The sequence below is a fragment of the Notolepis coatsorum genome, assembly GCF_963971535.1.
Source record: "Notolepis coatsorum genome assembly, chromosome: 13".
In the NCBI taxonomy this organism is placed as follows: Eukaryota; Metazoa; Chordata; class Actinopteri; order Aulopiformes; family Paralepididae; genus Notolepis; species Notolepis coatsorum.
This window is the reverse complement of record NC_140177.1, coordinates 459,276-470,871: the sequence shown is the minus strand read 5'-3', so window position 1 is coordinate 470,871 and position 11,596 is coordinate 459,276. Positions and strand designations below refer to the sequence as shown.

The window sequence follows — 11,596 nt, the reverse complement described above, 5'->3', positions numbered from 1 at the left end:
CACTTTAATTTTTGCGTAACGTAGTGCTGTCATCAGAGAGTGAAAGCCTCGTGTCTGAGGAGTCAAGATGTATAAGTTAACAGATAAAATAGTAAAGGGAAAGCTGCATTTTTGGAAACATTTGGATGTAATTACTGCAGCCCGCAGGGAGAACTCGAGGGGAGTAGAACAGTGATGAAGCCCTCAGATGGATGATGAACAAATGAACCGGACCGAAGTGGCATAGGTTGTTTAAAGTTGGAATATAGCCAGTTGGCGAACGCTTTAATTTGTTCTTGGATGTATGTAGGCGGTTGGCGAAGTTTTGTTAACGTTGTTCAACGCGTTGCTGACATCAACAGCGAAGTGGTGAGTCTGATGTATTATTATTTGCTGGTGTGGGGTCGCTGCTGCCCTGTTCTGTTGTGCTTTCATTATTATAAATGTTGCTCTGCTCTAAATCTGATTTCTGTTTTCTGTTTGTTTGTATAGTGACTGAGTAGGCTATTGTGTCGTGTGTTTGTGTCAAAGAAGATTCCATATAGCCTTCAATACGTTTTACGAGGCTGCCATGTGAGTCAGTCTAAGCGAGCACTGGGACGGCATTCTAATAAGAGCGAAACAGGCTATGTAAATGCTTCTTAGTTTTCAGCGTGATATGCGTTATTTAGGCAGACCTATTGGACAATTTTGTTTGTTTATTTATTAAGTTAATATATAAACAGTGTTTCGAATATCTAAAACAAAACAAAAATTATATGTAAGGGATAATGTATAGCTACGAGGTCATTGTCGCAAAATAATTGACCGACACAGAGTTTAAAATACAGAGCCGCCTCGGCGAGGTGTTTTAAACGTCAGTGAAGGTCAATTATTTTGCGACAATGATCGAGTATAGCTATACATTATCCCGCTTATTACATGGCTAACTTACTAACAATATACCTAATTCATTTTACATCGACTCGCAGTCGCAACACTGGTTCTGGCTCCGCTCGTCGCTCCGCCCCCTGTCATCGCCGGCAGCTTCCCCGGCAGCAGAACACCGGCAGTGTCTGGTTGCACTGATGTCAGTGGGCTTGATTGCGAACAGCTGCGCACAGCGGTCATTATTGTCCCACAGCGGTCATTATTGTCTGATAACTGACCTCTGACGTGCGCTATTGACCAATCACAAGCAAGCATTTCGGCGAATGTGAAAACGCCATGTAATAATTGGCTATAATATAATGCTTGTTAGTTTTCAGCGCTATATGCGCCTATCTGTTATTTAGGCAGACCTATTGGACATTTTCGTTTTTGGTTATTTATTAAGTTCATATAAAACCGTGTTTTGAATATTTAAAACAAATTAAAAAAAATTAGAAAAAATGTAAGTCTAAATAAATAAATAAAAAATCGGGTTTTCATCCGGGCTAGGGCTTCAAATGTTGCATTACAGTCGGGCTTATTGTCGGGCAGGGCCTGAACGTCATGGGGTCGGGCTGGGCACGGGCTTACTTTCAAGGCCCTTGCAGACCACTAGTGTGGACAGAGGTCTGGCTACGCACAGCGCTAAAATAGTGTGGAGAGAGAGGTCTGGCTACGCACAGCGCTAACATAGTGGAGAGAGAGGTCTGGCTACGCACAGCGCTAACATAGTGTGGAGAGAGAGGTCTGGCTACGCACAGCGCTAACATAGTGGAGAGAGAGGTCTGGCTACGCACAGCGCTAACATAGTGTGGAGAGAGAGGTCTGGCTACGCACAGCGCTAAAATAGTGTGGAGAGAGAGGTCTGGCTACGCACAGCGCTAACATAGTGTGGGGAGAGAGGTCTGGCTACACACAGCGCTAACATAGTGTGGAGAGAGGTCTGGCTACGCACAGCGCTAACATAGTGTGGAGAGAGAGGTCTGGCTACACACAGTGCTAACATAGTGGAGAGAGAGGTCTGGCTACACACAGTGCTAACATAGTGTGGAGAGAGAGGTCTGGCTACGCACAGCGCTAACATAGTGTGGAGAGAGAGGTCTGGCTACGCACAGCGCTAACATAGTGTGGAGAGAGAGGTCTGGCTACGCACAGCGCTAACATAGTGTGGAGAGAGAGGTCTGGCTACACACAGCGCTAACATAGTGTGGAGAGAGAGGTCTGGCTACACACAGCGCTAACATAGTGTGGATTAGTGCACTGCATCCCTGCCCGAGCCCGACGGGGCCCTACCCGACCCGACGGGTTCGGGCTGGGTAGGGCTTTGTTTTTAAATAAATAATTCGGGCTCGACCGGGCCGGGCAGCACCCTCTTTTTTTTTTGTATTGCTTGCTCGCTATACTCATATAACTAGGGTTATAGGATAACATTACGGTTTCACTTTCATTTTTGCGTAACGTAGTGCTGTCATCAGAGAGTGAAAGCCTCGTGTCTGAGGAGTCAAGATGTATAAGTTAACAGATAAAATAGTAAAGGGAAAGCTGCATTTTTGGAAACATTTGGATGTAATTACCGCAGCCCGCAGGGAGAACTCGAGGGGAGTAGAACAGTGATGAAGCCCTCAGGTGGATGATGAACAAATGAACCGGACCGAAGTGGCATAGGTTGTTTAAAAGTTGGAATATAGCCAGTTGGCGAACGCTTTAATTTGTTCTTGGATGTATGTAGCCGGTTGGCGAAGTTTTGTTAACGTTGTTCAACGCGTTGCTGACATCAACAGCGAAGTGGTGAGTCTGATGTATTATTATTTGCTGGTGTGGGGTCGCTGCTGCCCTGTTCTGTTGTGCTTTCATTATTATAAATGTTGCTCTGCTCGAAATCTGATTTCTGTTTTCTGTTTGTTTGTATAGTGACTGAGTAGGCTATTGTGTCGTGTGTGTGTGTCAAAGAAGATTCCATATAGCCTTCAATACGTTTTACGAGGCTGCCGTGTGAGTCAGTCTAAGCGAGCACTGGGACGGCATTCTAATAAGAGCGAAACAGGCTATGTAAATGCTTCTTAGTTTTCAGCGTGATATGCGTTATTTAGGCAGACCTATTGGACATTTTCGTTTTTGTTTATTTATTAAGTTAATATATAAACAGTGTTTCGAATATCTAAAACAAAAACAAAAATGTATATTTGGCTATAATATAATGCTTGTTAGTTTTCAGCGCGATATGCGCCTATCTGTTATTTAGGCAGACCTATTGGACATTTTCGTTTTTGTTTATTTATTAAGTTCATATAAAACCGTGATTCGAATATTTAAAACAAATTAAAAAAAATTTAACAAATGTAAGTCTAAATAAATAAATAAAAATTCTGGTTTTCATTCGGGCTAGGGCTTCAAATGTTGCATTACAGTCAGGCTTATTGTCGGGCAGGACCTGAACGTCATGGGGGCGGGCTGGGCACGGGCTTAATTTCAAGGCCCTTGCAGACCACTAGTGTGGACAGAGGTCTGGCTACGCACAGCGCTAACATAGTGTGGAGAGAGAGGTCTGGCTACGCACAGCGCTAACATAGTGTGGAGAGAGGTCTGGCTACGCACAGCGCTAACATAGTGTGGAGAGAGGTCTGGCTACACACAGCGCTAACATAGTGTGGAGAGAGGTCTGGCTACACACAGCGCTAACATAGTGTGTAGAGAGAGGTCTGGCTACGCACAGCGCTAACATAGTGTGGAGAGAGGTCTGGCTACACACAGCGCTAACATAGTGTGGAGAGAGAGGTCTGGCTACACACAGCGCTAACATAGTGTGGACTAGTGCACTGCATCCCTGCCCGAGCCCGACGGGGCCCTACCCGACCCGACGGGTTCGGGCTGGGTAGGGCTTTGTTTTAAAAAAAATAATTCGGGCTCGGCCGGGCCGGGCAGCGCCCTCTTTTTTTTTGTATTGCTTGCTCGCTATACTCATATAACTAGGGTTATAGGATAACCTTACGGTTTCACTTTCATTTTTGCGTAACGTAGTGTGGTCATCAGAGAGTGAAAGCCTCGTGTCTGAGGAGTCAAGATGTATAAGTTAACAGATAAAATAGTAAAGGGAAAGCTGCATTTTTGGAAACATTTGGATGTAATTACCGCAGCCCGCAGGGAGAACTCGAGGGGAGTAGAACAGTGATGAAGCCCTCAGGTGGATGATGAACAAATGAACCGGACCGAAGTGGCATAGGTTGTTTGAAGTTGGAATATAGCCAGTTGGCGAACGCTTTAATTTGTTCTTGGATGTATGTAGCCGGTTGGCGAAGTTTTGTTAACGTTGTTCAACGCGTTGCTGACATCAACAGCGAAGTGGTGAGTCTGATGTATTATTATTTGCTGGTGTGGGGTCGCTGCTGCCCTGTTCTGTTGTGCTTTCATTATTATAAATGTTGCTCTGCTCGAAATCTGATTTCCGTTTTCTGTTTGTTTGTATAGTGACTGAGTAGGCTATTGTGTCGTGTGTGTGTGTCAAAGAAGATTCCATATAGCCTTCAATACGTTTTACGAGGCTGCCGTGTGAGTCAGTCTAAGCGAGCACTGGGACGGCATTCTAATAAGAGCGAAACAGGCTATGTAAATGCTTCTTAGTTTTCAGCGTGATATGCGTTATTTAGGCAGACCTATTGGACATTTTCGTTTTTGTTTATTTATTAAGTTAATATATAAACAGTGTTTCGAATATCTAAAACAAAAAAAAATTATATTTGGCTATAATATAATGCTTGTTAGTTTTCAGCGCTATATGCGCCTATCTGTTATTTAGGCAGACCTATTGGACATTTTCGTTTTTGGTTATTTATTAAGTTCATATAAAACCGTGTTTTGAATATTTAAAACAAATTAAAGAAATTAGAAAAAATTTAAGTCTAAATAAATAAATAAAAAATCTGGTTTTCATTCGGGCTAGGGCTTCAAATGTTGCATTACAGTCGGGCTTATTGTCGGGCAGGGCCTGAACGTCATGGGGTCGGGCTGGGCACGGGCTTACTTTCAAGGCCCTTGCAGACCACTAGTGTGGACAGAGGTTTTGTTACGCACAGCGCTAACATAGTGTGGAGAGAGAGGTCTGGCTACACACAGCGCTAACATAGTGTGGAGAGAGAGGTCTGGCTACGCACAGCGCTAACATAGTGTGGAGAGAGAGGTCTGGCTACGCACAGCGCTAACATAGTGTGGAGAGAGAGGTCTGGCTACGCACAGCGCTAACATAGTGGAGAGAGAGGTCTGGCTACGCACAGCGCTAACATAGTGTGGAGAGAGAGGTCTGGCTACGCACAGCGCTAACATAGTGGAGAGAGAGGTCTGGCTACGCACAGCGCTAACATAGTGTGGAGAGAGAGGTCTGGCTACGCACAGCGCTAAAATAGTGTGGAGAGAGAGGTCTGGCTACGCACAGCGCTAACATAGTGTGGGGAGAGAGGTCTGGCTACACACAGCGCTAACATAGTGTGGAGAGAGAGGTCTGGCTACACACAGCGCTAACATAGTGTGGAGAGAGGTCTGGCTACGCACAGCGCTAACATAGTGTGGAGAGAGAGGTCTGGCTACACACAGTGCTAACATAGTGGAGAGAGAGGTCTGGCTACACACAGTGCTAACATAGTGTGGAGAGAGAGGTCTGGCTACGCACAGCGCTAACATAGTGTGGAGAGAGAGGTCTGGCTACGCACAGCGCTAACATAGTGTGGAGAGAGAGGTCTGGCTACGCACAGCGCTAACATAGTGTGGAGAGAGAGGTCTGGCTACACACAGCGCTAACATAGTGTGGAGAGAGAGGTCTGGCTACACACAGCGCTAACATAGTGTGGATTAGTGCACTGCATCCCTGCCCGAGCCCGACGGGGCCCTACCCGACCCGACGGGTTCGGGCTGGGTAGGGCTTTGTTTTTAAATAAATAATTCGGGCTCGACCGGGCCGGGCAGCACCCTCTTTTTTTTTTGTATTGCTTGCTCGCTATACTCATATAACTAGGGTTATAGGATAACATTACGGTTTCACTTTCATTTTTGCGTAACGTAGTGCTGTCATCAGAGAGTGAAAGCCTCGTGTCTGAGGAGTCAAGATGTATAAGTTAACAGATAAAATAGTAAAGGGAAAGCTGCATTTTTGGAAACATTTGGATGTAATTACCGCAGCCCGCAGGGAGAACTCGAGGGGAGTAGAACAGTGATGAAGCCCTCAGGTGGATGATGAACAAATGAACCGGACCGAAGTGGCATAGGTTGTTTAAAAGTTGGAATATAGCCAGTTGGCGAACGCTTTAATTTGTTCTTGGATGTATGTAGCCGGTTGGCGAAGTTTTGTTAACGTTGTTCAACGCGTTGCTGACATCAACAGCGAAGTGGTGAGTCTGATGTATTATTATTTGCTGGTGTGGGGTCGCTGCTGCCCTGTTCTGTTGTGCTTTCATTATTATAAATGTTGCTCTGCTCGAAATCTGATTTCTGTTTTCTGTTTGTTTGTATAGTGACTGAGTAGGCTATTGTGTCGTGTGTGTGTGTCAAAGAAGATTCCATATAGCCTTCAATACGTTTTACGAGGCTGCCGTGTGAGTCAGTCTAAGCGAGCACTGGGACGGCATTCTAATAAGAGCGAAACAGGCTATGTAAATGCTTCTTAGTTTTCAGCGTGATATGCGTTATTTAGGCAGACCTATTGGACATTTTCGTTTTTGTTTATTTATTAAGTTAATATATAAACAGTGTTTCGAATATCTAAAACAAAAACAAAAATGTATATTTGGCTATAATATAATGCTTGTTAGTTTTCAGCGCTATATGCGCCTATCTGTTATTTAGGCAGACCTATTGGACATTTTCGTTTTTGGTTATTTATTAAGTTCATATAAAACCGTGTTTTGAATATTTAAAACAAATTAAAGAAATTAGAAAAAATTTAAGTCTAAATAAATAAATAAAAAATCTGGTTTTCATTCGGGCTAGGGCTTCAAATGTTGCATTACAGTCGGGCTTATTGTCGGGCAGGGCCTGAACGTCATGGGGTCGGGCTGGGCACGGGCTTACTTTCAAGGCCCTTGCAGACCACTAGTGTGGAGAGAGGTCTGGCTACGCACAGCGCTAACATAGTGTGGAGAGAGGTCTGGCTACACACAGCGCTAACATAGTGTGGAGAGAGAGGTCTGGCTACACACAGCGCTAACATAGTGTGGAGAGAGGTCTGGCTACGCACAGCGCTAACATAGTGTGGAGAGAGGTCTGGCTACGCACAGCGCTAACATAGTGTGGAGAGAGAGGTCTGGCTACACACAGTGCTAACATAGTGTGGAGAGAGAGGTCTGGCTACACACAGCGCTAACATAGTGTGGAGAGAGAGGTCTGGCTACACACAGCGCTAACATAGTAGAGAGAGGTCTGGCTACGCACAGCGCTAACATAGTGTGGAGAGAGATGTCTGGCTACGCACAGCGCTAACATAGTGTGGAGAGAGATGTCTGGCTACGCACAGCGCTAACATAGTGTGGAGAGAGATGTCTGGCTACGCACAGCGCTAACATAGTGTGGAGAGAGAGGTCTGGCTACACACAGCGCTAACATAGTAGAGAGAGGTCTGGCTACGCACAGCGCTAAAATAGTGTGGAGAGAGAGGTCTGGCTACGCACAGCGCTAACATAGTGTGGAGAGAGAGGTCTGGCTACACACAGCGCTAACATAGTGGAGAGAGAGGTCTGGCTACGCACAGCGCTAACATAGTGTGGAGAGAGAGGTCTGGCTACACAGCACTAACATAGTGGAGAGAGAGGTCTGGCTACGCACAGCGCTAACATAGTGTGGAGAGAGAGGTCTGGCTACGCACAGCGCTAACATAGTGTGGAGAGAGAGGTCTGGCTACACACAGCGCTAACATAGTGGAGAGAGAGGTCTGGCTACGCACAGCGCTAACATAGTGTGGAGAGAGAGGTCTGGCTACACAGCACTAACATAGTGGAGAGAGAGGTCTGGCTACGCACAGCGCTAACATAGTGTGGAGAGAGAGGTCTGGCTACGCACAGCGCTAACATAGTGTGGAGAGAGAGGTCTGGCTACGCACAGCGCTAACATAGTGTGGAGAGAGAGGTCTGGCTACGCACAGCGCTAACATAGTGTGGAGAGAGAGGTCTGGCTACGCACAGCTCTAACATAGTGTGGAGAGAGAGGTCTGGCTACGCACAGCGCTAACATAGTGTGGAGAGAGAGGTCTGGCTACGCACAGCGCTAACATAGTATGGAGAGAGGTCTGGCTACGCACAGCGCTAACATAGTGTGGAGAGAGAGGTCTGGCTACACACAGCACTAACATAGTGTGGAGAGAGAGGTCTGGCTACACACAGCGCTAACATAGTGTGGAGAGGTTTGGCTACTTGAGACTAGCTCCTCCCCTACTGTCCTACCTCCTGCTGATGGTGTGCTTGATGTCGTTCGATTCAACTTCCTCCAGCTTCCTCTTCCTCTTCCTGGTAGCCCTGAGGCTGCTGCCATTGGCCGAGCTCCCCTTGAATGTCTCTGTGCTAGAGTCCTCTGTGGTTATGATCAGATCCGGTGACGGGGTTGAAAGAACCCGATTGGCCTGAGAGCTCTTGCAGGTGTCCCTGACTGACACGTGATTGGAGGAAGCCACAGCTTCACCTTCTCCCGTGAGGTTGCTATTGGGCGACTCCGTACCCTTATCGAGTTCCACAGCCTCCGATTGGCTAGGGCTGTCAGTAGAGGAGGGGCTATTAGACATTGTGGACTTTTCCCCATTGCAAACAGGAATGAGTCCATTTGTGACAGTCTTTTTTGTGTCGTCCTCCTCGTCCTCCTTCACAGTGTTGTCTTCCTCTCCACCTCCTCCATCCTCATTTGCACTTTCACTCACTTGCTCTACCTCATTGCCCTCATCTTCCTCGTCATCATCTAAAGACAGAGGAAAATATTACACCGTATTTTAATACAATCCCTCTCAAATGCACACACACAAATGGTTTCAACTTGACAATGATGGCAAACTCAAACCGTAGGTTCTATAATTGACTACTAGTGGTGGGGGAAAATATATCGATACAGTATAGTATCGCGATACTTTGCGTGGCGATACTGTATCGATACAAGGATGCCAAGTATCGATATTTTATTATACAAATTATTATTATAATTTCTTGACCTTTTTTTTTGTATAAGGAAGTTGCATTGTTCATTTCAATACCTGTAATAGTACAGTAGTCCACACATGCGTGCATTCAGTTAAGTTGGAATATGACTGTAATACAAACAGTTCAGTTTGTCAGGTACATGCAACACATGCAACACAGATTACAGTGTTGACATCTGTCTGCTTGAGAAAATCCCATTTGCTGCAATAAAAATGATTAAAGTGAGATGAACAGACTGAAAACTTTATTTTATTAGATAAAACATGTTGACAGTTTTACTTTGCAGTTGAAAAAAGGTAATAAATCGCAATACTATCGTATCGTGACTTAAGTATCGTGAGGCTTCTGGCGATTCCCACCCCAGCAGATTTCCTGACCAGTGTATAATAATTGTTATTGAGCTAAATAACATCGTTTGGATTAGGGCTGCACGATTAATAATTAAAATAAAAAATAAAACTCAATCTCGATTCATAGACATATGCGATCTCATTTCTAAATGACGACGATTCTAATGTATTTGCATTTGCGTAAAAATCAGTTGCATTAAAACACTCGCTCCTATTCCCCTATGCATTCACGTCACGCTGCATTCACGTGTTGACTTATTTGCTTTGGAACAATCCCAGTTGCGGTATCAATCACACTTAGACGATGTAAAGCAAAACACGCTATTAATTCAACATTCGATATATTTTCTTACTTTTGTGTTGACTTGTCGCCAGATTCTGTGTTTTTGGGTTCCAGATGAGAGGTAGGAGCTGGACAACACAACGGTTCCATAGCCTGAAGTCTTATAGTCATACAGTACAAAGTTTATAAACATCCCACGGAAAATGGTGGGGCGGAGCTGGCATCATGGAGTAGAGACGTGTACCAAGACCGCTCCCGAACTTTTACAACCAACACCTTTATTACCCCACTGGTCTTTTGTTTTATTTACATTTTTATTAGGGAATTCGACAACTTAACAACTTTATTACGGAAATAGCGAGCAAACGGCTGCTGGACGAGGCGTGGCGACATCGGCAGTCGACAAAGTACAACTGCGCTCACCATGTGCGACAGAGGAGACATGTGGTAGTCTACACCCTCCCCAGACCGACAGAGGAGACATGTGTTAGTCTACACCCTCCCCAGACCGACAGAGGAGACATGTGGTAGTCTACACACTCCCCAGACCATCAAGAGGAGACATGTGGTAGTCTACACACTCCCCAGACCGACAGAGGAGACATGTGGTAGTCTACACCCTCCCCAGACCGACAGAGGAGACATGTGTTAGTCTACACCCTCCCCAGACCGACAGAGGAGACATGTGGTAGTCTACACACTGCCCAGACCATCAAGAGGGTAGCACAGTGACCAGGACCATGACACACACGGGGGAATTGGCATAATGAGTCAATTGAGGAGAACCTGTGAGGGGAAGAGAACACACCTGGACCAGCCTGCTTTGTGCTGGCCTCCATCTCCTCCTCTATGTCTGGGTCTGAGGACACGTCATCTTCATCGTCCTCCTCCTCGTCATCTGGGTCCTCCTTCACCTCTCCATTCTCCTCTTTCGTTTCATCCGCCTCCTTCTCTTCCAATTTCTGACCCTAAAAAGAAAATAATTAAGTGAATTGACCTCTCAAACCGCGCCCTCTTTTCTTGAACCTCCCATCACAAGTGTTGCTTCCCTCTGACCTCGTTTGTCTGAGGGCAGCAACTTGAGGCGGGTCAATTGAGAGACGGGTGAAGCGCTTTTTGAGTAAATTATATAGATATATCCATATCTGTCTGAATATACCATATAACCCATATAACTGTAATGTACAGTAATGCTGCATATACCATATATACACAAATATATATATTTATTCTTACCATATATATACTGTATATATCCTGTCTGTACATTCCTGCATAAAATGCTTTTTACATATCCGTAGATACTTTATATCTGTACATATCCCTTACCTACTCTTACTAGTTACGCTGCTGGCCAGCATGACTTACTACCATAGTGTCTTTATACCTGTATCACTGTACATATTAATACTACAACTCTGTACATACTAGGGCTGTCTTAAAGGGGAACTCCACTTTTTTTGGAAATTAGCTTATTTAACATCTTCCCTGGAGTTAGACAAGAAGATACATACCTTTTTTGTCTCTGTGCGTGCATTTTAGCTTTGGGAATAGACGCTCCGTTAGCATAGCTTATTGACCAAACTTGATATGCATGACCTTGGTGGGCTCTAGGTCAACTCCTGAAAAGGGGGTCAATGTCAGACCTTGCAATCAAAAGTTAGGGGGCGCACTGAAATTATGGCAAGGGTTATTAGCCCCCTAACTTTTGATTGCAAAGTCTGACATTGACCCCCTTTTCAGGAGTTGACCTAGAGCCCACCAAGGTCATGCATATCAAGTTTGGTCAATGTCAGACCTTGCAATACACTGTAAGGCACTGTAAGGCTACTGTCCTGCCTCACTTCCAGTGATGAAGCTAAGCTATGCTAACGGAGCGTCTATTCCCAAAGCTAAAATGCACGCACAGAGACAAA

At 45.2% G+C, this 11,596-nt stretch overlaps 1 protein-coding gene across 2 annotated transcripts in view; it reads right to left on the bottom strand.

Annotated features, from left to right (window-relative positions):
• daxx (death-domain associated protein) overlaps nucleotides 1–11,596 on the bottom strand; it is a 34,070-nt gene that overhangs the window by 4,632 nt on the left and 17,842 nt on the right. Inside the window, exons 8-10 of one of the 2 annotated variants that reach the window (XM_084327547.1) lie at nucleotides 10,489–10,648; nucleotides 9,751–9,840; nucleotides 8,307–8,811 (exon numbers count right to left, since the gene is read on the bottom strand). In XM_084327547.1, coding sequence (XP_084183673.1) covers nucleotides 8,307–8,811; nucleotides 9,751–9,840; nucleotides 10,489–10,648 — 755 coding nt within the window. The remainder of the gene's footprint in view (nucleotides 1–8,306; nucleotides 8,812–9,750; nucleotides 9,841–10,488; nucleotides 10,649–11,596) is intronic. The other variant, XM_084327548.1, reaches the window with a different exon arrangement.